We start from the raw sequence: 27159 nt of genomic DNA, 5'->3' as shown, positions 1-27159 counted from the left end.
ATGATTGGTCTGCAATATGGATACTCTTTCTCCCACATGTAATATGCTGTCCTGCTGAGATTGGGGGTCCACACCATATCAAGAATCTACAGATCAACTCCGCCAAGACCATTGTGTCACACTGCCCGTTTTTTGTCTGAATCCTGTGAGTAGGCAACACATACGAGCCAAGATACACCATTGTATTAACCCATTTATTATCAAACAGTCTACACTTAGATTGTGTTTCGTTTTCATTTTCCTTCCATGCTCCCCCTGGATCACACACGAGTCTACACGAATTGAGGGACCAGTGGAACCAGTCCCTAATCAGCTGGGTTTGAGCAGGGGGTTTATGTATATATTCATTCACGTTATTTTATCACGTGTGCACCCATTTATAAATTAATTTTTTGTATCACTAGATTCAAGATTTATTCACTTCACAATAGTAGTGAACACCAGTAGAGTTAGCGCCTTTCTTTCACTTCAACACAGCATGCACCACCATAATACATGTAGCCAGCCCTCAATACACCTTAGAGGCACGATCTGTGTCTGGGGGGGGGGGGACATGGGCTACACATACATTCAATATTTTTTCTTACCTTTAGATGTCTTCACCCTCCGATTCCAGGGGTCTCCGGAAGCTCTTGAAACAGTCCACAATCCCAAAGAGCAACAGGCCACAGGTAAAATCCAACGTCCTTTTCTTCTTTCTTTATCTTCATCTGTTAATTGTAATCCCTTTTGGGGTCTTCTATCTTCTTGTTCTTCTTCATCTGTAGCTGTATCTTCATCTTCATCCATCTTCATCTGTAATGCATTGTAATCCTATTGGTGGAGGAGGTCCTCCCTCCTTGGCTTCTAGCCGGCAAATGAGGCTGCACAGGCTTTTATAGGTCTTTGATGTCACATTTGAGTGCAAATGGTTCATACGACTCTAATTGGCTGTTAAAACCATGTGTCTTTTTTTTTTTTTGGTGATGTCATGTAAAGGGAGTGAAGCCAGCCAATCAGAATGGTTGTGCTTCCTTTAACATGATGTCACCAAAAGCAACATGGCTGCCGTCACATGGTACTTCTGTCAATCCAATTGGGAGAGGTATATCCCCAATCTGATTGGTTGTAGTAGACCATGTGACTCCCTTTGGCTGACGTCACATCCTTTCCCAAAAATTAGTTTGTTACATGGTCTTCTACAACAAGTTTGGGGATATACGTCTCCCAATCTGATTGGCTGAAGTACCATGTGACGGCAGCAATGTTGCTTTTGGTGACATCATATTAAAGGGAAAGGAAGCAGAGCCATTCTGATTGACTGGCTTCACTCCCTTTACTTGACATCACCAAAAAAATAAAAATAAATCAGAGGTGTGTGAACCATTTGCACTCAAATGTGACATCACAGGCCTATAAAAGCCTGTGCAGCCTCATTTGACGGGAGGAAGAGGAGGAAGAAGAAGATTGTATTTGTTATTGTACTGCATTGTTTGTGGTAACGGACGGTGATGAGGATGAGGACGGCCTTCATCCTGGCAGCCTGGCAGGGTTGAGTGCAAGTTTTATTTATTTTCTTTCTGCTTGTTAATGTTTTATTTTGCATGGACAATTGCACTATTATCAATATCTGGATAATAGTAATTTTGACCATTTATGTACTATATGTGTAAAGGGGCTGAGGGGGGGGGGTGTATTTATTTCAAAGTATTGCCTGTTATGTTTTTTTGGGCACACGATTGGTATCGCAGGCCAGCGGGGACCCGCCTGCCTCTTGTATCAATTGTGTGGTGAAAAAAACATAAACAATGCTTTAATTCATGACTCCATTTATTATGCGCCAGCCTTTAGCTGGTGCAAAAATCTGTCGTGCTTTTAAAGTAAGATTCCCTTATCACTGCTTAGTGAATCGCGCAGACTGGCAAAAAACGGTGCGTTTGACGTTTTTTGCCTGATCGGAAAGTTTTTTTCAAATTTTTTGGGGGGTGAAAAAATGCCTTTTAAGACCAATAAAGCACTGTTATCACTGCTTAGTGAATCACGCAGCAGGCAGTATCAGTCTTAAAAGCCATTTATCTCACTTAAAACCAGTTATCACTGGTTAGTGCATACTGTAGCGCCCTGAGACATTTCTTTATGTCCAGTGAGGGAATTGTACATTTAATATAGCAGTAACATATTGACGTCTTGAATATAAGGAGTAAGAAACTCACCTGATTTTGGATATGCAACCAAGAATACATCACTGTCCTTAATTTCAAACTCCTGCAATGAATCAACATATTCTGGCGTAATCAGCCGAATTGGGAAACAGAATCCTTTATAGTTGTACAGATTTGGATCACTTAACACAGGAGTAGTCATCGCCGTGATTAAGCAGCAGCTGTTACCTGTATTAAAAAGGAAAATACTGAATATGCAGTTGTGGTACAGTACTTCTACTTTACTAAATAATAATTGCTTATCCGTCCTCAAGAAATGTCTGAGTGTATAATGATTACAAAGGGTATCACTAATTTTCTTGACTTTCCAAAGCATAAGGTCAGGATGATGATCTCCTGAAAAGCTCCCAAAGAATGGCCACGGATTTATTATAAACTTCACAAAATAAAAATAAAAATATTATTAATGCCACTGGCAATAAAGGTTTTGCATATACATCTACCATAAGGAAAGGGCGGAGCCCTATCCATCTAGCTATACTACAGGCAATATTGCTACCTTTTAGGCAAAAATAACCATACCCACCATCTCCTAACTTATCTCTGACAAGGGCATACTGCATGTGTGACAACACAGACATTCAACAAACAAATCAATGACGTATATATATGTATGCATATGTGTGTGTGTGTGTATATATATATATATATATATATTTATATATATATATATATATATATATGTAGAGGTATCAGTACCGTGTTAGCCGAGCTTCAATAATCAAAAAAATAAATAGATGATACCGTTCTGTGGCTAACGAAATGCTTTTATTTGTGCGAGCTTTCGAGATACACTGATCTCTTCTTCCGGCGATGTTACAATGAATGAAGCAAAAGGTAAACTTAAAAACAGTGTCTCTTGGAATGTTATCTGTGCTGTTCCTTCCCCTGGTGTGGATGTGTTTTATGGCTAGAGGTGTCAAAAGGTTACTGTGAAAGCAAGTTAAGAAAGAGTGTGTACTGTATGTGTATCAGTGTGAATAAAAATGAATGGAGAGACCACAGTATATACAGTGCTTTACACAAGGTGTGTGTGGAGTGGGACTGGATATAAATGGTGTGGGTGGGTGTGGAAATGTGAGAGTTAGTAGCACAACTAAAAGTGTGTGTGGATACTTAGTGGTCCCTATTGGTGTATAGGGATGGAAAAACAAGGAGTATTAGTATGTGTGAGAGACAGCTGTGTGTGCAAACATATAGCACAGTATGTACAGACATGGCCTTTAGCGCTTATGGGACGAGCGTTCACTACTGTCAGTAATGACTCATAAAATTTCGATCTCTGTTTAGGCCACTGCTAAGTGTCCCGAACATATATATATATGTAACAGGGTATGTCCCATTATGCCTTTCTTTCCCATGGTTATCACTGTTATGTAAGTCCTGTTAGCTGCAGGCAGTAAAGGTTAGATCTATAGACTCTTGACCCCCCTTATGCCCCTCTTATGAGTGATAGAAGGTGGTGACTCATGGCCTGTGTAAGCATATCAGGGATAGGTATAGACCATGAGCCTGCCCTTCTTGAGTCTCCTAGGAGGGTGTGACCAAGTTAGAGAGAGTCCTGCTTGAGCTCTTGAAGAGAGAGGAAGCAGAGAGCTGTGAGTCTCTCCTATGGCAGGATGAGCATGCTCACCCCCAGCCTTTGGTTTGGGGAACATCAGATTCAGCCACAAAGGCCTGTAAGATCAGGGCCTTCACCATCCCAAGGTGTGGGACCTCGGAGACCATGCACCACTGTGATGAAGAACTGCAGTGAGTGCCAGCCTAAATAAAGATCATTTTCTAATGTAACTCAGTCTGAGTATCAGTCCTTGGGGTGAGGGAAAAGAGTGCAATAGTGGGGGCTGACCTCCGAACATCCTGGAGCCCATTGCTGCTGGAGGCGCTAAGCACCATGAGAAGAACCATAGGAAGAACCTAAGCCTGTCTTGATCTCCACAATACCGCAGATAAGCTCAGCTCTCCTAACCAGAAGAGACAGCACACAGCCAAGTTGAAATGTCAATATATTGAGGTAACAAAACAAGGCACTACATCTGACGTTTCGGTCAGCTACATGTGACCTTCCTCAGGGATGTGCGCATCCCTGAGGAAGGTCACATGTATGTGACCAAAACGTCGGATGTAGTGCCTTGGTTTTGTTACCTCAATATATTGACATTTCAACTTGGCTGTGTGCTGTCTCTTGTTTCCGGATCAAGATCTGGTAATATCTGCTGTATTTATTACGCATATGGGATAAGCATCAGTGTTTCAGTGTTTACAGAGTGCCTGCTGCCTTGTTTCATATATATATATGTATGTATGGAGGTTCTTCGTGGACTTGATGGGTGGGACGTCACGTGACACGTGACATCATTCAGGAAGCGATTACAAAAGTAATGCCATGTGTGATGTTCAGTCCACCGCAGCTCCAGTGAGAGAAAGGAAGATTGCACATATCTGTGAACAATAAGATTAAGTACGGTTTGCTTTACCCCTATTTACTTATCTTTACTGCGGATGGCTGTTCACGGCTGGATTACATGATCGCATTACTCAGTGATTTCTGCTTTGCTTGCTGTTGCTTGCATTATTCTGTGACTTTTTTGCTTTGCTTGCATTTGTGTCTCACACAGGGGGAACAAGGATTAAGGGAAGTACCTTGAGGTCTCTTTGGACCCAAGGGAACAGGCCAGAAGAAAGGGTGTCTACCCTGAAACGTTGCCCCTCTTACCCTACCCCATTGTCTTTATATGTTGTGCTATTGTCCTCTCTCCATACCCTCATTTGTACCCCACACTTCCCTTCCCCTTTATATCTTGTTTCCCCCTATTTGTGTGATAATTAGAGCTGTATACTTTGCATTAGTAGTCAGTTAGCATTTCCAATTTTGTATATTAATTTGCTGTTTACGTGATTACATTTGTGGCTTATTCTGAGACACTTTACGTTTGTCTATCTATCTTAAGTGTGCTGGAGCCTACTCTGGGGTTTATATAAAATGGTGTGTGTGTGTCCCAATCGCATATCGGGGCCATAACTGGGTGTTTGTGGTGCATACCTGCTGGTAACAAGAGGGCTGAGTCACCCGTGGCAACTTTGGGACAGGCTTCTAGGAACCATATCCCACGTAATACTTAGCAGTGCAGCGCCTCCATCTGCTGTAGGCTCCAGGGATATGGAGGCGATCAGGGCCGCCAACAGAAATCATGGGGCCCGAGACAAATGAAAGGAGCAGCCCCCCCCCCCCGAACCCATAGCACACCTACCACGAACAAATCTCTTTTAGCGCGCAACTTTTACTTAACTGTTTTCTTATTGTGATACAGAAAAAAACATTACAATGCAACCTGTTTATTTTTATATTTAATAATATTAATAATAGCATGTTTTTGTATAGCGCTTTACAGAGACATTTTGCAGGCACAGGTCCCTGCCCCGTGGAGCTTACAATCTATGTTTTTGGTGCCTGAGGCACAGGGAGATAAAGTGATAAAGTGATAAAGCAAACTCAGTGCTAGTCAGTGTCTTTTACGCACTGAGCCACTCCCTCCCCTAATATTTTCAACAAAAGACATGTGACTGCCTTCCTGGGTGGGTGAGTGGGTGGGTGAGTGAGTGAGTGGGTGGATGGGTGGATGACTGGGTGGGTGACACATGACTGGGTGGGTGGGAGACACATGACTGGGTGACAGTGACTGGGTGGGAGAGAGTGACTGGGTGACAGTGACTAGGTGGGTGACAGTGACTGGGTGGGTGACAGTCAGTGACTGGGTGGATGACAGTCAGTGACTGGGTGGATGACAGTCAGTGACTGGGTGGGTGACAGTCAGTGACTGGTGGGTGACAGTAAGTGACTGGGTGGGTGACAGTCAGTGACTGGGTGGATGACAGTCAGTGACTGGGTGGGTGACAGTCAGTGACTGGTGGGTGACAGTAAGTGACTGGGTGGGTGACAGTAAGTGACTGGGTGGGTGACAGTAAGTGACTGGGTGGATGACAGTAAGTGACTGGGTGGGTGACAGTGACAGTGGATGACAATGACAGTGGGTGACAGTGACAGTGGGTGACAGTGACAGTCAGTGAGTGCCAGTGCCAGTGGGTGACAGTGACTTACCTTGACCGGGTGGGTGTAGCTCGCCGCCGGACGCTTCCCCCTCCTGCCCCCGATATCCCCGCGGTAGCTGCCCGGGACGGGAGGTGGGCTGGGGGAGGGGGCGCAGGAGGTGGGCTCGGGGGGGCACGGGAGGTGGGCTCGGGGGGTGCACGGGAGGTGGGCTCAGGGGGGGCACAGGAGGTGGTCTCGGGGGGCGCGCGGGAGGTGGACTCGGGAGGCATGCGGGAAGCAGGCCGCAGGAGGAGCAGGTACTTCCCCCTCCGTCCCACGTTGGGAGCGAAGGGGAGCGGGCCGCAGAAGAGGAGCAGGTACTTCCCCTTCCATCCCACGTTGGGAGCAGGGGCGGGGGGGAGCGGGCCGCAGAAGAGGAGCTGCAACTTCCCCCTCCGTCCCACGTTTGGAGTGGGGGGAGGGGGAGCGGGCCCTGCTTGCCTGACGGACGGGCCCCCCTGACCCATGGGGCCCGGGACCACAATGCCCTTTGTCCCCCCCTGTTGGCAGCCCTGGAGGCGATCTCCCATGGTAGAACTGTATCTTTCCCCCCAATTAGATCACACAGCAGGCAGGAACTATTTTGCAAAACAGGAATGGGTTTATAATTACTCTTATTATATATAACTACTGGCAAACCTGTGAACACCAGGGTTTACTGCCAGCCCATTGGATAGATAGTAGCCAGGGGGTACCACGCTACACTCTCCCTCTGGTGGAAATAGCAACGGCCCCACTTGTGGTTCTAAATTTTTGGGTACCATCTCTGATATAACCTGAACAACAAAATAAAATTTCACATGATATCACATGAATATGCATGATATACAGTTTCATTGTTAAAACAGCACTGATCATATATTCATCACACACATGTTATGGTGGTAATAGACACATAGGCTCCTCCAATAGGGAGAACCTTGTTATATTAATAGTGCTCCGGTTCCTATAGCTAACTAATGTGGTGTACTACCGGACACTGTTACTGAAATTATCAGACCCTGACCTCGGCTAGGCTCCTTGGGTCCACTCAGGTACACCTTCTAGGTATCTTTACTACTCACCTCATGGCAACTTAGAACAGCAATAGCCAGCCTTTGTCTCCAGACCTATTCACCCCTTAGGGCCATCTAGGTCATGCTTTGCGAGGTTTCTGTTCCTCCTGACTGCACATAGCTTCCCACTTTCAATTAGTACTTGTTCTGGAAGCGTATCTCATCATTTCCAGCTTTGTTTCGCTGTAAACCTGTTCCGTTATTGTTCTTGATCTCAGCAGCGCCTCAAAATGTAACAGTGTTTCCCTCCCCCCAATCGCATATCGGGGCCATTACTGGGTGTTTGTGGTGCATACCTGCTGGTAACAAGATGTAAGGAACCAGGGGTCACGTCCGCCACGACGTGACCCCCCTGCCTTCCACGGGTCCACTGCCACCGCCGTATCTTACCTTCCGCGGTATCCCCGCCGTGGTGCCGCTCGCCCGCCTCTGGCACACACGCAGGCAGCCGCCATCTTGCTAGGACGCGCGCAACTCACCCTTACAGAGCGCTTCTCCAGCTATAATTTATTCCCTGCACTCTGCCTTTAGCCAAGCCCCCCGGCATCCGCACTCATGCCCCCCGGCACAGCTGTTCCCGAAAATCAAATACAATGCTGTCCAACCACAGAGTGCTCCACGTCACACCCCTGCTCTGCCCGACGGATGGGCCCCCCTGACCCATGGGGCCTGGGACCACAGTGCCCTTTGTCCCCCCCTGATGGCGGCCCTGGAGGCGATCTCCCATAGTAGAACTGTATCTCTCCCCCCAATTAGATCACACAGCAGGCAGGAAGTATTTTGCAAAACAGGAATGGGTTTATAATTACTCTTATTATATATAACTACTGGCAAACCTGTGAACACCAGGGTTTACTGCCAGCCCATTGGGTAGATAGTAGCCAGGGGGTACCACGCTACACTCTCCCTCTGGTGGAAATAGCAACGGCCCCACTTGGGGTTCTAAATTTTTGGGTACCATCTCTGATGTAACCTGAACAACAAAATAAAATTTCACATGATATCACATTAATATGCATGATATACAGTTTCATTGTTAAAACAGCACTGATCATATATTCATCACACACATGTTATGGTAGTAATAGACACATAGGCTCCTCCAATAGGGAGAACCGTGTTATATTAATAGTGCTCCGGTTCCTATAGCTAACTAATGTGGTGTACTACTGGACACTGTTACTGAAATTATCAGACCCTGACCTCGGCTAGGCTCCTTGGGTCCACCCAGGTACACCTTCTAGGTATCTTTACTACTCACCTGTGGGTGGGAGACACATGACTGGGTGACAGTGACTGGGTGGGAGAGAGTGACTGGGTGACAGTGACTAGGTGGGTGACAGTGACTGGGTGGGTGACAGTCAGTGACTGGGTGGATGACAGTCAGTGACTGGGTGGATGACAGTCAGTGACTGGGTGGGTGACAGTCAGTGACTGGTGGGTGACAGTAAGTGACTGGGTGGGTGACAGTCAGTGACTGGGTGGATGACAGTCAGTGACTGGGTGGGTGACAGTCAGTGACTGGTGGGTGACAGTAAGTGACTGGGTGGGTGACAGTAAGTGACTGGGTGGATGACAGTCAGTGACTGGGTGGATGACAGTTAGTGACTGGGTGGGTGACAGTCAGTGACTGGTGGGTGACAGTAAGTGACTGGGTGGGTGACAGTCAGTGACTGGGTGGGTGACATTGACAGTGGATGACAATGACAGTGGGTGACAGTGACAGTGGGTGACAGTGACAGTCAGTGAGTGCCAGTGCCAGTGGGTGACAGTGACTTACCTTGACCGGGTGGGTGCAGCTCGCCGCCGGACGCTTCCCCCTCCTGCCCCCGATATCCCCGCGGTAGCTGCCCGGGACGGGAGATGGGCTGGGGGAGGGGGCGCAGGAGGTGGGCTCGGGGGGGCACGGGAGGTGGGCTCGGGGGGTGCACGGGAGGTGGGCTCAGGGAGGCAGGAGGTGGTCTCGGGGGGCGCGCAGGAGGTGGACTCGGGAGGCATGCGGGAAGCAGGCCGCAGGAGGCGCAGGTACTTCCCCCTCCATCCCACGTTGGGAGCGAAGGGGAGCGGGCCGCAGAAGAGGAGCAGGTACTTTCCCCTCCGTCCCACGTTGGGAGCGGGGGCGGGGGGGGAGCGGGCCGCAGAAGAGGAGCTGCAACTTCCCCCTCCGTCCCACGTTTGGAGCGGGGGGAGGGGGAGCGGGCCCTGCTTGCCCGACGGACGGGTCCCCCTGACCCATGGGGCCCGGGACCACAGTGCCCTTTGTCCCCCCCTGTTGGCGGCCCTGGAGGCGATCTCCCATGGTAGAACTGTATCTCTCCCCACACACATGTTATGGTGGTAATAGACACATAGGCTCCTCCAATAGGGAGAACCTTGTTATATTAATAGTGCTCCGGTTCCTATAGCTAACTAATGTGGTGTACTACTGGACACTGTTACTGAAATTATCAGACCCTGACCTCGGCTAGGCTCCTTGGGTCCACCCAGGTACACCTTCTAGGTATCTTTACTACTCACCTCATGGTGACTTAGAACAGCAATAGCCAGCCTTTGTCTCCAGACCTATTCACCCTATAGGGCCATCTAGGTCATGCTTTGCAAGGTTTCTGTTCCTCCTGACTGCACATAGCTTCCCACTTTCAATTAGTACTTGTTCTAGAAGCGTATCTCATCATTTCCATCTTTGTTTCGCTGTAAACCTGTTCCGTTATTGGAGCTTATAATTTATGTTTTTGGTGCCTGAGGCACAGGGAGATAAAGTGACTTGCCCAAGGTCACAAGGAGCCGGCACCGGGAATTGAACAGGCTCCCCTGCTTGCTCCACAGGCTCCCCTGCAAACTCAGTGCTAGTCAGTGTCTTTAACGCACTGAGCCACTCCCTCCCCTAATATTTTCAACAAAATAGATGTGACTGCCTTCCTGGGTGGGTGAGTGGGTGGGTGAGTGAGTGAGTGGGTGGATGGATGTGTGGATGACTGGGTGGGTGACACATGACTGGGTGGGTGGGAGACACATGACTGGGTGACAGTGACTGGGTGGGAGAGAGTGACTGGGTGACAGTGACTAGGTGGGTGACAGTGACTGGGTGGGTGACAGTCAGTGACTGGGTGGATGACAGTCAGTGACTGGGTGGATGACAGTCAGTGACTGGGTGGGTGACAGTCAGTGACTGGTGGGTGACAGTAAGTGACTGGGTGGGTGACAGTCAGTGACTGGGTGGTTGACAGTCAGTGACTGGGTGGATGACAGTTAGTGACTGGGTGGGTGACAGTAAGTGACTGGGTGGGTGACAGTCAGTGACTGAGTGGGTGACAGTGACAGTGGATGACAATGAAAGTGGGTGACAGTGACAGTGGGTGACAGTGACAGTCAGTGAGTGCCAGTGCCAGTGGGTGACAGTGACTTACCTTGACCGGGTGGGTGCAGCTCGACGCCGGACGCTTCCCCCTCCTGCCCCCGATATCCCCGCAGTAGCTGCCCGGGATGGGAGGTGGGCTGGGGGAGGGGGCGCAGGACGTGGGCTCGGGGGGGCACGGGAGGTGGGCTCGGGGGGTGCACGGGAGGTGGGCTCAGGGGGGGCACAGGAGGTGGTCTCGGGGGGCGCGCGGGAGGTGGACTCGGGAGGCATGCGGGAAGCAGGCCGCAGGAGGAGCAGGTACTTCCCCCTCCGTCCCACGTTGGGAGCGAAGGAGAGCGGGCCGCAGAAGAGGAGCAGGTACTTCCCCCTCCATCCCACGTTGGGAGCGGGGGCGGGGGGGAGCGGGCCGCAGAAGAGGAGCTGCTACTTCCCCCTCCGTCCCACGTTTGGAGAGGGGGGAGGGGGAGCGGGCCCTGCTTGCTGACTGCACATAGCTTCCCACTTTCAATTAGTACTTGTTCTGGAAGCGTATCTCATCATTTCCAGCTTTGTTTCGCTGTAAACCTGTTCCGTTATTGTTCTTGATCTCAGCAGCGCCTCAAAATGTAACAGTGTTTCCCTCCCCCCAATCGCATATCGGGGCCATTACTGGGTGTTTGTGGTGCATACCTGCTGGTAACAAGATGTAAAGAACCAGGGGTCACGTCCACCACGACGTGACCCCCCTGCCTTCCACGGGTCCACTGCCACCGCCGTATCTTACCTTCCGCGGTATCCCCGCCGTGGTACCGCTCGCCCGCCTCCGGCACACACACAGGCAGCCGCCATCTTGCTGGGACGCGCGCAACTCACCCTTACAGAGCGCTTCTCCAGCTATAATTTATTCCCTGCACTCTGCCTTTAGCCACGCCCCCCGGCATCCGCACTCATGCCCCCCGGCACAGCTGTTCCCGAAAATCAAATACAATGCCGTCCAACCACAGAGTGCACCACATCACACCCCTGCTCTGCCCCCTGCCTGTATTGGTCCACCTACCTTTATTACCCCAGTCCTTCCTTTGGCTCATTGCTCGGCATAGTCTCCTCTTGAGCAGTTGTGGTTTCTGTGCCATGCTTTCATTTTGTTCTCCCTTCAGGTTTTGACCCAAGTTTGCCTGATTACTCTCTCTGGCTCTCGACCCCGGCTTCCACCACTCTACGTTTACCTCTAGACTCTTGGACTCGGCTTTAGTACCACGACCACCTGGACCTCTCCTATCCTCGACCCTCGGCTACGGAACACAGTACGGCACTCCTACTACCCCGGATACGGCAAGTACCTATCTCATTATACCTATACTTCCTGGCTGACTACGCTACCACCACACTCCTGATACGCTCTCTCCGCTGCGGGTGCGTATCTCTATACGTCACACCTCAGTGCAGGGGACGGGTCTGCGGGCAGCACAAGTGGGCTGAGTCGTCCACGGTAAATTTGGGACACAGGAACAGGCTTCTGGGGTCCATACCCCACGTTATACTTAGCAGTGCAGCACCTCCATCTGCCGTAATCTCCAGGGATATGGAGGCGATTTCCCACAGTAGAACTGTAACTCTCCCCCCAATTAGATCACGCACCAGGCAGGAGGTATATTGCAAAGCAGGAACAGGTTTATTACTACTCTTATTGCAGTAATACAGGTACTTAGCAGTCACCTGCCGGATCACAGCCTCTTCTCTCAGATATCACCGGAGATAGTCCCTGGACAGTCACTACGGGCCTAGGGCACCCGCAGCCATCCTAGCTCTTCCCCACCTCCTTAGCAGAGGCAGAGGTATAGTCACTCTACTCCTCCCCAGAGGAAAGAGCACACGGGAATGCCCCAATCTCAGAATCCCAGTCGTGACCTGCCTTCCTTATGGGGAAGGTCAACCAACCCAACTTTAGGGTGGTCCTGCCATTAAGTACAGCCAGAGGGTGGGCATCCCGTTGGCCCAGCCACAACAGGATATGCCTCTCCCTGCTGTCACTCAAGCGTAGCACCAGAGGATGAAGGGGGAAAAACCCATGATAACTACTGGCAAACCTGTGAACACCAGGGTTTACTGCCAGCCCATTGGGTAGATAGTAGCCAAGTGGTACCCCACTACATATATATATATACTGTATGTAACGGTGTTTCCCCCACCTGGTGTGAGATTTGGGCCATTATTACTGTACTGAATTATTTGCCATACTGTTTGTGGTGCATGACACCTGCTGGTAACAGGAGGGCTGAGTCGTCTGCTGATGGTAGTGGGGAGACAGGACTAGGCATCTGGGGTTCATACCCTACATATCTTTTAGCAGTGTAGCGCCTCCATCTGCCGTAGGCTCAAGGAAACTGAAGATGATCTCCCACGGTAGAACCGATTACCTGCCCCAAGTAAGATCACACACCAGGCCGGAGGTATAATAACAGGAACGGTTTATTGTCTCACTCTCTGCAGCACTGTACACGACAAAAATGCAAAAACTGTCAGCTACTCACTGAAGGATGGTCCCTTGACCTTCACTACAGGCCAAGGGCACACACAGCAGTCCCAGCTTTTCCATGCCCCTGTAGCAGAGGAAGAGGTATGGTACACAATAACTCTCCCCCAGAGGGAAGAGGACCAGAGAAGGCCCAATAGTCAGGCTCTTGGCTTTGTGACCTGCCTCTCTCAAGTGAGTAGAGGCACTACTGAATTTGGGCGGCAACTACCCTTAAGTACAGGAGGAGGAGGGCACCAGCATTGTCCCATGATTAGACATACTCAAGCCTGATGTCACTGCCTCCCCTGTCACTCAAGTGCAGCACCAGTGAGTGGGGAAACCTATGTTGACTACTGGCAGGCCTGCTCTTACCAATGCAAAAAAAAAAAAAAGTGATTAAGGCGTTCCTCTATGAGGCAAATACCAGTGTTATTAAATATTATTTAATAATAATAATGTGCTCACTTATATTATTTTAGTGACCGTGCAAATGTGTCAATAGATAAATAATAAATAAATAATAATTAAGTAGTGATATAAAATCGCAGCTCAACCCTTTGAAGAGACGGTCCAATTCTCCTTAAGTAGATTTCCAATTGTAGTTTTGGGGAGCGCAGATATCACCGTATGTGGAAAAAATATATAAAAAAATATATAGTGTAGTAATTTATAAATAAAAGACATCTTGGTATAAACAGAAATGGGGACTCACACTTTCCCAGTGAATAAACAGCAGTTGGTACACATATTGGTTTTCAGCTCAGGTGGACACAGCGTAGTGATCCTCAATGGAAAACAAGACATCACACTCTTAGCGCAACATTGTATGTTCAACAAAAATGTTGTATTGTAACGAATAATATCGCACTTACATTTATACAATGTGACATAAACATAAAAATTAAAGGTGGCACGATTCCTCTAGTGTCTCCGACTGCTGCGCTGCGTCACTTCCGGCGGTCATCCGCGTCACTTCCGGACACTGATGATCCCGCTTTCAGAGCCACGGGTACAGGACAGTCATGGGAGCTTGCGTAGCCTACTCAAACTCGACTCTATGCGTTTCGCTTGTAAAAAGCTTCCTCAGGGCGGATGAGTAGCCATAGATGGCATGGCTACATATATATATATATATATGTAGCGGGGTCCCCCTTAGCTGCCCAGAGGAGGGGGAGCTGCCCTGCATCGGCCCGCTGGTGCCCCGAGTGATCCTTGAGGTCTCCGTCGGATCAGAGGAAAGTTGTGGTGGCCATCTTGGAATGGCTCTGCAAGTTGCCAAGTGAACTACAACTCCCAAAAGCCTTGGGGTGGGGATAGGTCACATGGGCCATCCCTGCCAACTAGGAGAGAGCGGTCATTTTGTGGATCCAGATCTTGTCCGCAGGGCTAGGAGACAACATGGTTAGTCTGGAGAAAGCCAACAATGAGGACGGACATGTCCAGGCCCTAAGCCCCAGTTAGGCACCAATCCCTACTGAGAGTTGTATTGTAGGGAAGGCCCTAGACAGGGACTCTTCCCTCTTAGAGATCCACAACCCACGCCACCGCGCCGTCAGAAAGATGTCAGCGTGGTGACGTGCAGCCTTCATATGAGACCGCACGCGATTACCACCTGTAAGGTGTGAGGAGAATTTTGCAGAACCCGCATCATGGGACCACAGATGTGGCTCTACTAACAGAGGATCCACCTAATTCCCTGGTCATAGCCAGGAAGGTACCACCGTGCACCACCACACCTCAGGGAGGGTAGCGATACACTCACACACTTTAGGGTGGGAATTGTCCTGGGACACCGGGGTTCCAGGTGCCCAGAGCACCCTCAGTACTTTGGGGGAACACACAGGGGTACTGTGGTACTGTGTTACTGTATTGTGTGTACTGTATTATTTGCCATACTGTGGGACTACAGTAAAGACGAGTTCTATAATATCTGGTGTGATATTGTTTATTGCTGAGTATATTGTTTCCAATGAGGAGTAATCCCGCCTATGCTGGGAACCTTATAGGCTGAGGCGCTGCACCGCAAGATATATCACCCCAGGCTCCCCAGAAGTGGGGGCTTTGGCCTCCTGTGAGCCTCACAGGTAACAGTAGCATGCATAATCGTCCGCGGTTTTCCTTAGGCATAGGGAAAGGGGGTTACAATTGGAGACGCTACTGAGATTCAGACCTGGGGTGCCCAAGAAAAGTAGAACCAAATGATAGGAAACCGTGTTCATACTGTCCAGACAGGGGGTCCGTTAGTGGGTTGTGGAGCTCCAAGAATTTCCCCGCCACATGGTCGCCATTTGGAACATCCCGGTCTGCCCCTCCATGAGGCGGTTTCCAAGGTTAGAGATGGCCCGATCCCTAGGCCAAAAATGGGATCCTACATACAGATGGAGCATAGTTCTAGTTACTGCTGGCGACGAATAAAGTGAAGATGATGGCCCCAAGGCCCAGCATTTTTCTGGACCCCACCCCGTTGTTGCCCGCTCATATACCCCAAACTCCCGATAAAGATGGCAAATTTTACTCCAAGACAGGCCCCTGAGGTGCCTGAACTCTTGTACCACTCTGATAGCCCCAGGAAGAACGTCACTAATCCAGGGTCAATTCAGCCACAGGTTTGGCCGCAGTAGTCGCCGCTTGTTCGGAGGTCCGAAGTTTGGAGAAGCAATACAGCAACTGGTGGATTGCCTAGCTCAAGCCTCAGAGTCACACCATTACCTCATGTTAAAAGAATTTGGGGATTGGTAAGACCTTATCCTGCAAGTGCTCAAAGAATGGTCTTGTTCGGAAGCAGTGAAGAGGCAGCGGGTAGTCGAATGCCTAAGGCCCCCAGCCGCCAATATTATGAGAATGCTCTGCGAGCTAGAGGGGGAAGCCACCGCCCAAGAGTTGAACTCCTCACCCAGGCCTATGGTGTTGAGGATGATGAAGATGAGCTCTTGGCACAGTTCCGTGCCCTCCGGCAGAAGGAGGGAGAGGCTGTCCACATTCATCTGACTCATACAGCTAGCTTTGTGGAACTTATTCTCTAAGAAAGTCATTGCTGCACCAGTCGTGGATGAATACCAATTCAAGCAGCTTCTGAAAGGATCCTTACCCTCTCATCCTCTAGCCCTTATGCTGCAATGCACCCCTCTGGCAGAGAAACCCCCTAGCTTTCCGGAATTGTTAGGTCAAATAAAGAAGCAGGAGGTACAAGTCTAGGGAGTCTACCAAGGGAGAAAGCAAGGTAATCCCATCCAAGAAGCCTAGTGCAAAGGAGAATCCTGAGGAGAGTATTCCCAGGAACCTCCATGCCAGACCCCCTAGACGCCTCGGAGCTCGACCCCTAATTCTAGCTCCGGTGCGAACCGAGATATTCGTTGTTATACCTGCAACAGAGAAGGTCACTTCGCAAGGGACTGTCCAAAGTCAGAGAATCCCCACCCCCATAGCCATGGCATTCACCGTTCACCCGGCCAGCGGATATCCACCTCCTTGGACAGTGGCCCCGAGGCTAGACCCAAAAAGGAACAGAAACAGGATGCCTATAACCTGCAGCCATAGTATGAGTACTAGTTGCGGGAATCTATGCCTCCGCTTTGCTGGTTACTGGTTCTCAAGTGACGATCATCTACTGGTCTTTCTATGATCTACACCTCCAGCATCTACCTCTGCAGTCGCCAGAGAAAATGAAGTTATGGGGCCTCCATAGTGAAGGCTACTCCATCAACGGAGTGATTCAAGTGACAAGTGAGGCTGAATATACCGCAGCTTAACACAAACAAGACTCACCCCATGGAAGTGGAAGCGTTGGTGTATCCTGAACCAAGGGAACATTCAAATTCCCCCATCATATAAGAGACCAATGTTGATGTGCTGCGGTCCTTGATCTGGGCGTACCTTAAAGAAGCCGGGGAATTAGGCCAGGTCCATAGTGCCTTCACCCGCGTGGTTGTGTTTTTTAGCCATGGTACTCGCGCTGTCCGTGGGCGTGTCTAGGGGCGTGCCAGTGACGTCACAGAGCTGGTTCGCCCTCATTGGGTGAACCGCTCACGTGACCTGTCTGTCGCGCTGAAAAATCAGTTTAACTGCTTTCTTACGCAACGTGTGCCCCCTCCTGCTTCCGCGCGGAGGCACCCATACGCTGCATGGACACAAACACTGCCTTAAGGCAGTCAGTTCGCTCAGCGTATGGATGCCTCCGCACGGTCTGCAGTACTATGGCCCCAGCCTTACCCTTGTCATCCATGTGGATTTATCCTGCCTTCAAAGAAGAGTGCTACTGAATTTCGGCCCAAGAAGGGTTCGGACAATTCTTCAACCTTGAGAAGGGGTTGACAGAGATTCCACCAGGGTGAGTGAGACACATGGCAGGTGTACCTAACTACCCTGCCTGTGATGAAAGGGACTGGTATTTCTCACTGGAAACCACACCTGAAGAGAACGCGAAGAGAGGATTCAAAATGGTGCCAGAGATGAAGGAGTGGAAGTCCTCGCTTCCTCGACTGTTCACAGTATCCATCCAAAATATCTCGTCTCACACTATTCGGTTTGACGTCGGTCAAGTACTGGGCCAGATATACCCAGCCACTCAAAGAGAACCTCTGGTTCATGTGAATGCTGCTACCATGCGGAAGCCCTTCCCAGATTGCAATTCGACTTCGGAGTATCATCCTTGCCACCTGAGTGGAAGCAACTTAGTGACAAGCTGTCTGAGCGCAAAGAGGTTTCCTCCACCCAGTGAAATGGTTGTAGGCTGTAGCAAAAGTGCTCAACATACGATTCGATTGAACGATGCCACTCCATTCCGAGAGTGCTCCAGACGCATAGCTCCCAGACATGTGGATGATGTGAGGGATTTCCTGAAAGAGATGGAGACTGCTGGAATCGTGACTGAGTCCCGCAGCCCAAACGCATCCCCCATTGTGGTGGTATGGAAGAAGAACGGCTCTGTGCACCTGTGTGTGGACTATCGCACATTGAATCGCCGCACGGTTAGGGATCAGTACACCTTACCTCGGATTGAAGAGATCCTTAGTGGCTTGTCAGGCAGTCAGTGGTTCAGCGTGCTGGATCTGCGGTCTGGGTACTACCAGGTCCTCATGAGCCCCGAAAATCAAGAGAAGACAGCGTTTGTCTGCCCCCTTGGGTTTTATCAGTTCACTCGGATGCCCCAAGGCATCTGTGGGGCACCCGCCACTTTCCAGAGATTGATAGAAAATACCATCGGAGACATGAACACCCGAGAGTGTCTGGTCTATCTTGACAATATTATCGTCTTCGGGCGGACACTAGAGGAGCAGGAAGAACACCTCTTGAAGGTCTTGGATAGATTACAGAAGGAAGGCCTCAAGTTGTCCCTTGACAAATGCAGATTCTGCCGCATCTCGGTCACCTATGTGGGCCATATCATGTCCGCGGAAGGAGAGGCCACCGACCCAGCCAAAGTGGAAGTGGTAGTGAACTGGCCTAGGTCTGAGAATTTGATGGAACTCTGTTCCTTCTTGGGATTCTGTGGATACTACCGGAGATTCGTGGAGGGATACTCAATCAAGGCCACCAAAGTTCTCAATAATCTGTTGAGAATCTATCTGGAATACCCTCGGCAAAGAACAGTGACCCTCGAACGCCGTTCATGATAAGTGGACTTCCGCCTGTGAGAAGGCCTTACTGGAGCTAAAGAAGAGTCTTACCGAAGCTCCTGTCCTATGCAGATCCGGCTCAACCATACATGTTGCGTGTCAATGCCAGCTTCAACGGGCTGGGGGCGGTAAAACGTGAAAAACACCCTGCGGGCCTCCGGCCAGTAGCCTATGTGAGTCGCAGTCTGACGCAAAACATTTGTAAGCATTGTCACATAAACCTACTTGTATTGTGAATACTACTGCACCCTGGCAAACATTAACTGGATATTCATGGCCAGTAACACCTTAGTGTTTGCTATAAGTCTCCATGTGCCTGGGAACTGCATTATTTACTGTGAGAGGTTCTTTGATGAATTCCTTTATATGTTCCATTCCTTATGATATGTTGCATTGATTAATGTGGGAGCATGTCCACTTGTGCTGCCTTGATGCCTCAGTGTTTCCTACTTAGCTCTGTTGTTTCTGTTTTGATGTTGTGAGCGGCCATTTTTAATGTCCACACATATTAACAGACTAACCATTTAATTTATATCATTCATTGATATTATTGTACAGGTCACCCAACATTTAATAGTGTATGCTTATGATGTTATTTGTCCATTTCTAAATCTGCCTATGCTCAGTCCTCTGCCTATACCTGATTAAAACCTTACCTTGTGTATGTACATAGCCACTCCCTGGTTGTTGCTTAGCAACACTTTCCCCACTCCTTACGTGTTCACTATGAATACATACTTCCTTTTGGGTATTTAAGTGTGTGGCTCCCAGCAGACATGTTACCAGGGTTGTCACCTTCGACTGACGGCCAACCTGGGTTTTTTTTTTTAAATGACAGTGCTGCCATGACAACGGGACACCATGTACCGTCACATGGCGTCAAGTTGCCATGACAACGTGGCACCACATGACGTCATGACATCATGTGACGTCTCATTGTCATGGCAACGGGCATCACGGGATGCTGTTACATCACGTGACGTTCCCGTTGGCATAGCAACGCAGCACCATTTGATGCCGCACAGCCATATTGACAGTTGTCACCCTGCTGTTGTAGGTACAGATATGAAATATGGTATCCTTTCTGACAGAAAGGGACAGAAGAGAAAGACTGTGGGTATTTCTTTTAGTGTTTCCCTGCAGTGGGAGTAATAGATGTGAGCGGCGGTCTGTCCTGTCTGTGTCACCCTAAAGTGTGATGGACAGATGTCAGGGACTGAGTCCTTTCTGTCTATGCCACCTTGCAATGGGAGGGACAGATGTGAGGGACTGGGAGACCTGTCTGTGTTACGCCGCAGTAAGCGGGACTGTGGGTCCTTCCTTTCTGTATCACCCTGCAGTAGGAGTGACCGGTGTGAGGGACTGTGGGCATTTCTGCTCATGTCACGCTTCACTGGGAGGATAGATTTGAGGCAATGGGGGGGATGATGTCCTCTCTGTCAGTGTCACCCTGATATGTGAGGGACAGGTGTACAGATGTAAGCTGCTATTGGTTCTCTCTCTCAGTCAACCTGCAGTGGGAGGTACAGATGTGAGGGACCGTCCATTCTCTGTGTCTCCAAGCAGTAGGAGGGACTATGTGTCCTTTCTGTGTGTATAATCCTGCAGAAGGAAGGACAGGTGTGAGTGACAATATCCTTTCTGTCTGTGTCACCCTGATGTGTGAGGGACAGATATAAGCTGCTGTGGGTCCATTCTCTCTGTCACCCTGCAGTGAGATGGACAGATGTGAGTGACTATGGGTCCTTTCTGTCGTGTCCCCCTGCAGTGGGAGGGAAAGATGTGAGGGGCTATGTGTCCTGTCTGTGTCCGCCTGCAGCGGGAGTGACAGATGTGAGGGGCTGTGTGTCCTGTCTGTGTATCCCTGCAGTGGGAGTGACAGATGTGAGGGGCTGTGTGTCCTGTCTGTGTATCCCTGCAGTGGAAGTGACAGATGTGATGGGCTATGTGTCCTGTCTGTGTATCCCTGCAGTGGGAGGGACATATATGAGGGGCTGTGTGTCTTGTCTGTGTTTGCCATCACCCCACATGTCTATCTGTGATGTCTCTTCCACTTACTCAGCCTCTGTCTCTTTCTCTCTCCGCAACTACACTGATTGAGATTGGCCGTCTCTTGTCATGTGGTCTCTCGTCTGCAGGGTCTTCTGGGAGTTGTAGTCCTGCTTCTCTTCCATTACAATTTTATTTACAGACATGTGAACTACAAGTCACAGAATCCTGTGTAAAACTGACATCATAATGATTCAACCTATCAACGCAGAGCTGTGGTAACCACAACCCTCCCCCTCCCACACAAGGCTGCAGCAAGTTATTCTGTTTTCTGAAATGCTTAAAGCACTCACATTCATGTGAGCACGTCACTGCCGTCCAGACCACACGCCCACCCGGAGATTTTAGGGACAAACCCGTAGCCCGGAGAAGGGGATGCCAAACCCGAAGTCTCCGGGTGAAACCCGGAGAGGTGGCAACCCCGCATGTTACCCCTGAAGGTCTGATTAAACCCATGGGGACTGAAGTGCCGGGCATATGTGTGCATTTTGGACCCAATAAACTACTTTTTGTGATTATCGCTTGTGTTGTGCCGGTATATTGGATCTCTAGGGACCCTTACAGACTGTAACTATTTATCCTTTACGAGTGAAAGGGAACGATAGACAGCACTCTGATAGTGTTAAATATATTTGAAGTGTGATGGTGGTCCGCGCAAGCTCGTAGAACTCCAGATGACGATGAAGAATGAAATAAAACAGAATGATACACAGTATTAGTGCATGGATCAACGTGTGTGGGTGGAAAGGGGGAGGGGGGGGAGAAGGGCTGGAAAAGGGAGGGGTATTAGTGAATGTCACTAAATATACAATAAATGAAACATCAATGGTTAGTTTCAGTGACTCACACGGGCTTGTGTGAGACTTCACCCTCAACGATGGATGTGGTGGGTAAATGCAAACTCCTGAAACTCCTGAAACGGAGCAATAGTAAACAAAAAACTCACACGGCCATATGTGAGTTAGTTCCCTCAGTGGGTAATCACAGCTGAGGGAACTAACTCACATATGGCCGTGTGAGTTTTTTGTTTACTATTGCTCCGTTTCAGGAGTTTGCATTTACCCACCACATCCATCGTTGAGGGTGAAGTCTCACACAAGCCCGTGTGAGTCACTGAAACTAACCATTGATGTTTCATTTATTGTATATTTAGTGACATTCACTAATACCCCTCCCTTTTCCAGCCCTTCTCCCCCCCCCCTCCCCCTTTCCCCTTTCCACCCACACACATTGATCCATGCACTAATACTGTGTATCATTCTGTTTTATTTCATTCTTCATCGTCATCTGGAGTTCTACGAGCTTGCGCGGACCACCATCACACTTCAATTGCAACTATAAGAAGGACTCGGGGTCACCTTCTAACAGGTCAAGCAGCAGCAAAAACCAACAACAGGGCCAGTATACAACTTTATACCATGTCATACTATTATACACTTTCTGGCACACAGTTTTAAAATTCCTAGGCGTTCAAATATTTTTTAGCCACATATTTTAGGGAGCGCCCCAGTTTTACACCCAGTGTTAAATATATGCAATTACAGGGTGCACGGAACAAAAGGGGACCCTTATTCCCCTGTATAGTACTAACAAATCTACGTAAGTACCAGCACTCACTGTCTAATAGCTAAATGATGAAAAGAATTGTAATGCAGAATAAACATTTAATAATAAATTAAATAAATTAAATAAACTACTTTTTGTGATTATCGCTTGTGCTGTGCCGGTATATTGGATCTCTAGGGACCCTTACAGACTGTAACTATTTATCCTTTACGAGTAAAAGGGGACGATAGACAGCACTCTGATAGTGTTAAATATATGCAATTGCAGGGTGCACGGAACAAAAGGGGACACTTATTCCCCTGTATAGAACTAACAAATCTACGTAAGTACCAGCACTCACTGTCTAATAGCTAAATGATGAAAACAGTTGTAATGCAGAATAAACATTTAATAATAAAACGAACCAGAAATAAATCAAATGTGTTTGTAGAAACCAGTATCATAAATGGGCATGTCACAAAGTGAGGGGTGGGGGGGGGGGGGGGTGGGAAGGAAAAGGGGAAAAAACATGAAACACAAGGAATATACACAAAAAAAACAGAGAACGGAAAGTATGCTAGGGGGGCGACGTTTCCAGGGACTACCTCTTCATCTGGCCCATTCCCCCTGGTCCAAAAGGACCCAGAGATACTTCCCTAAGCCTCCCTTCCCCTATAACTGGTCAAATCAGACACCCCTGAAAATAGATAGCAAACATACAGTGTAGGCTAAATACAGCTAAACAGCTAATAGCAGGGTAGCAAGAATCCACTCAAGTCAATGCCAGTAGTTCAAGTACCACAAGAAACTGTGGGCAATGGTACAGTAAAGGCTGAACACAGCTTGTAAGAAAGCAGCTTGAAAAGAAGCACCAGGAGTCCACAACAGTCAATGAAAGGTTAATGTGAAAAGCAAATGAAGACAAACCAGAAATAAATCAAATGTGTTTGCAGAAACCAGTATCATAAATGGACATGTCACAAAGTGAGGGGTGGGGGGGGGGGGCGTTTTGGGGGGGGGAGGAAAAGGGGAAAAAACATGAAACACAAGGAATATACACAAAAAACGGAGAACGGAAAGTATGCTAGGGGGGCGACGTTTCGAGGGACTACCTCTTCATCTGGCCCATTCCCCCTGGTCCAAAAGGACCCAGAGATACTTCCCTAAGCCTCCCTTCCCCTATAACTGGTCAAATCAGACACCCCTGAAAATAGATAGCAAACATACAGTGTAGGCTAAATACAGCTACACAGCTAATAGCAGGGCAGCAAGAATCCACTCAAGTCAATGCCAGTAGTTCAAGTACCACAAGAAACTGTGGGCAATGGTACAGTAAAGGCTGAACACAGCTTGTAAGAAAGCAGCTTGCAAAGAAGCACCAGGAGTCCACAACAATCAATGAAAGGTTAATGGGAAAAGCAAATGAAGACAGTAATCAAACCCTCAGTGGCTCTGCTCCTTCTGCTCGTGTGGAGTGCTGAGGAGTGAGATAGCAGTCTCAGCTGTTATATGTAGTAGCTCTGGCCGCCGCTCGCTCCGCAGTGTCCTGTGAATGAAGTCACGCGATTCTCCTCTTGCAGGCTAGCATCTGTCAACGTGGCATTTCCTAACTGCGCGTGCGCCAGCTGTTATCCCCCTCTGATCGTGAAGGGAAATCACTGCACATGTGCAAGTAATCTCAATCTGCCTCTGACTCCAGTAAACAGCACAGTCTCACAGTGATGCAGGGGAAAGTGAAGACAGCACTCCTGGTGGTCAGTACAGCAGCTCCACCTTGTGGTGCTTGATGCTCTCGCAGTCACTTGTAAGAAAAACATAAAAGGGATGTGGAGCACAATAAGATTAGTACTGATTCAATACTTGGACTCAATATATGACCCTGTCTAAATGAAAGATACAAGATAGCCCCCTTCACTAAGAGACCCAGGGAAATAGATAAAATCTATGCAATATAAAAACCTGAATAAACCTTAATAGATAAACCATAGGAAAAAAGACTGAATAAGTCACTGAAAGAGAAGAAATCAGAGACTTACCCACAGTTTAGGGACTGGACAGAGGTAGGTAGAAATGACCATGGTGTCAGGATGGATCACTCACAAGCCAAAATCCAGACGCCACTGAACCCACACTCAATGATCTATAGAGCAATTAGACCCGTAGTGTCTATCCATTGCGTTTCTCTCTGTAATAGCATCCTCTGTAGGTCCCCTCCGCACCGCTTTCTCCCCACACTATCAATGACCTTGTACCTCAGCTGGCTGGCATTATGCCCTGCTTGTGTGAAGTGATGGGCAACTGGTGCGTCAGGATCACCCCTGCGGATGGCTGCTTTGTGTTGTCGAATCCTATCCTTCACCTGTTACGTCGTCTCACCCACATAACCAAGTCCACACAGGCATTTAATGAGATATATTACGTTTTTAGACATACATGTGTAGAAATCCTTAATCTGGTACATCTGTCCAGTATGGGGATGTCGAAAAGTGAGACCCTCTTGCATACTATTGCATTGACTACAGTTCAAACATCTATAGCAGCCCAATTTAGGGGTGCCCAGGAAAGTCTGTCGCCTCTCAGTACCCCCAATGTCCGCTCTCACAAGTCTATCTTTGATGTTTCTACCCCTTTTATAGGAAAACAGGGGTTTGAATGTGAAGACTGAAGATAGGAAAGAATCATTCTGTAATAAAGGCCAATGCCTAAGTATGATGTTTTTAATTCTACCTGATTGAGTGTTGAAGGTAGTCACAAAAGGTATTGAAAATTGCTTCCCTGGGCGGTCACCCTGTGGTGTACCCTTTAAAAGGTTATCCCTAGGGATGGTCTCTGCCTTGTCATGTTGTGTCTTCAATAATGATTTAGGGTACCCTCTATTCCTAAATTTATCCTGCATTATGTCTAGGGTATCCTTAATACCATCAGGGGTACTGATGATTCTTTTAGTCCTTAGAAACTGACTGTATGGTAGACCCCGTGTCGTGCCAGGGGGGTGAAAACTGCTATAATGCAGTAAATTGTTTCTGTCCGTAGGTTTGGTGAACATATTGGATTCCAGTCTATTGTTCACTACCGAGATGGTCGTATCCAAAAAGTTAACAGAGATGTCACTAAACTGACATGTGAACCCGATAGTGTCTCTTGCCTTGTTGATGTCAGAGATAAATGACAACAGTGATCCCACATCCCCTAGCCATATCAGGAACACATCGTCGATGTAGCGAACCCACATATGCCCATGGTTGATGAACACTGGATGAGGATAAATAAATTCATCCTCAAATCTTGCCATAAAGATATTAGCATATGTGGGTGCGACATTCGACCCCATGGCCGTCCCTTGCACCTGGATGTAGAAGGTATCCTCAAAGAGAAAATAATTCTCCTTGAGGATAATCCCTAGAAGATCTAATTTCAGCATTTGTTCCCTTGGCGTATATAAGCCTCCAGAGGCCAACGTCTCCTTTACAGCTGTGATCCCTGCATCATGTGGAATAGAAGTGTACAGGCTATTGACGTCAAGGGTAGCTAGTAAAACACTAGTAGTGAACAATGGGATTAAAGCTATCTTGTTCAAAAAATGTGATGTATCTTGAATAAAAGACCTGGCGCTATCCACAAACGGTCTCAGTAATTTGTCCAAGAAAATTGCACAGGGCTGAAAGATTGAGTCTGTACCGGCTACTATGGGTCTGCCAGGGGGGGATACCAGGCTCTTGTGTATCTTTGGTAATATATAAAATACCGGAGTAATAGGATATTTTTTCATAATGAAGTCCTTTTGTTTTTTAGTGATTACGCAGCCCTCATAAACCATATCTACAACCTCTGAAATCCTCCTAGTAACATCAAAGAGCGGATTATGATCAATGACCCTATAATTACACATATCCTCTAATTGTCTCAATATTTCTTTCCTATAATCTGACCGACTTATTATCACTATTGCCCCTCCTTTGTCAGCTGGTTTGATAATAATATCTGAATCAGACTCTAACCGTGATAATGGCCATTTCCTTCTTAGAGAAATTGGTATTTTTAGGCCGTGTCTTATTTGTCTTCAATCCCATTGGCTGTAATACCATGTGATATAGCCACGTGGTTTTAAGGATGTGACGTACCTCATTTTGACATCTTTAATATAACAAAAAAGGTGGGCGGGCACATGATACAGCATTCAATCAGATTGACATTGTACATCTGACCTAAAAAGGTGAATCCCAAGCCCTTTATAATGCCTGGACGCCTCATTTAACAGGAAGAAGATGACGAGAGAGAATATACTGTTCTGGATTGATCATTGGGTTTGGATTGACAGATGAAGATAGAAAATTAAAGAAAATAAATAAATAATGACAGATGAAGAAAGTAGAAGGTGATAGAAGATAAAAGAAAGAAGAATTTTGTTACCTTTTCCGGATCTTCAAGGTGGATGGCGTTGGATTGACTTTGATGACGTAGCGGTACGAGAGCTTGCAGAATCGCCAGGATTCGGAGGTTCAACATTTCAAAAGTTAAGAAAAATATTTCATTTATGTAATTATATTTTTATGTTTTTTATTGCCCATTGACTGATAATGTATTAATCTGTGGCGATTTAGGGTACAGATCAATACAGTGACATATTTTTTCTATTGATTGTTGTTTTTTAGTTTTCTGTTTATTGTTTGGCTTAAATTGTTTGTAATTTGGATGGCTTGTTTGTTTTTAATTTTCCGATTGTTTAGCGTTTTTAATTAATGATTTCTTTTG

The 27159-nt window shown here is 48.0% G+C and overlaps 1 protein-coding gene across 2 annotated transcripts in view; it reads right to left on the bottom strand.

Moving 5' to 3' along the window:
- The window catches only part of LOC142493541 (amine sulfotransferase-like), a 52410-nt gene extending 28321 nt beyond the window's left edge, over positions 1-24089 (bottom strand). Inside the window, exons 1-2 of one of the 2 annotated variants that reach the window (XM_075597716.1) lie at positions 23849-24089; positions 2193-2369 (exon numbers count right to left, since the gene is read on the bottom strand). In XM_075597716.1, coding sequence (XP_075453831.1) covers positions 2193-2343 — 151 coding nt within the window. In that variant the 5' untranslated portion in view covers positions 2344-2369; positions 23849-24089. Of the gene's footprint in view, positions 1-2192; positions 2370-20871; positions 21013-23848 lie in introns of those variants that run through there. The other variant, XM_075597717.1, reaches the window with a different exon arrangement.
- Positions 24090-27159: the final 3070 nt, after the last annotated feature.

The sequence above is a fragment of the Ascaphus truei genome, chromosome 4, assembly GCF_040206685.1.
Source record: "Ascaphus truei isolate aAscTru1 chromosome 4, aAscTru1.hap1, whole genome shotgun sequence".
NCBI classification, from domain to species: domain Eukaryota; kingdom Metazoa; phylum Chordata; class Amphibia; order Anura; family Ascaphidae; genus Ascaphus; species Ascaphus truei.
The sequence above is the reverse complement of the archived record's forward strand: the minus strand, read 5'-3'. Positions and strand labels throughout refer to the sequence as shown.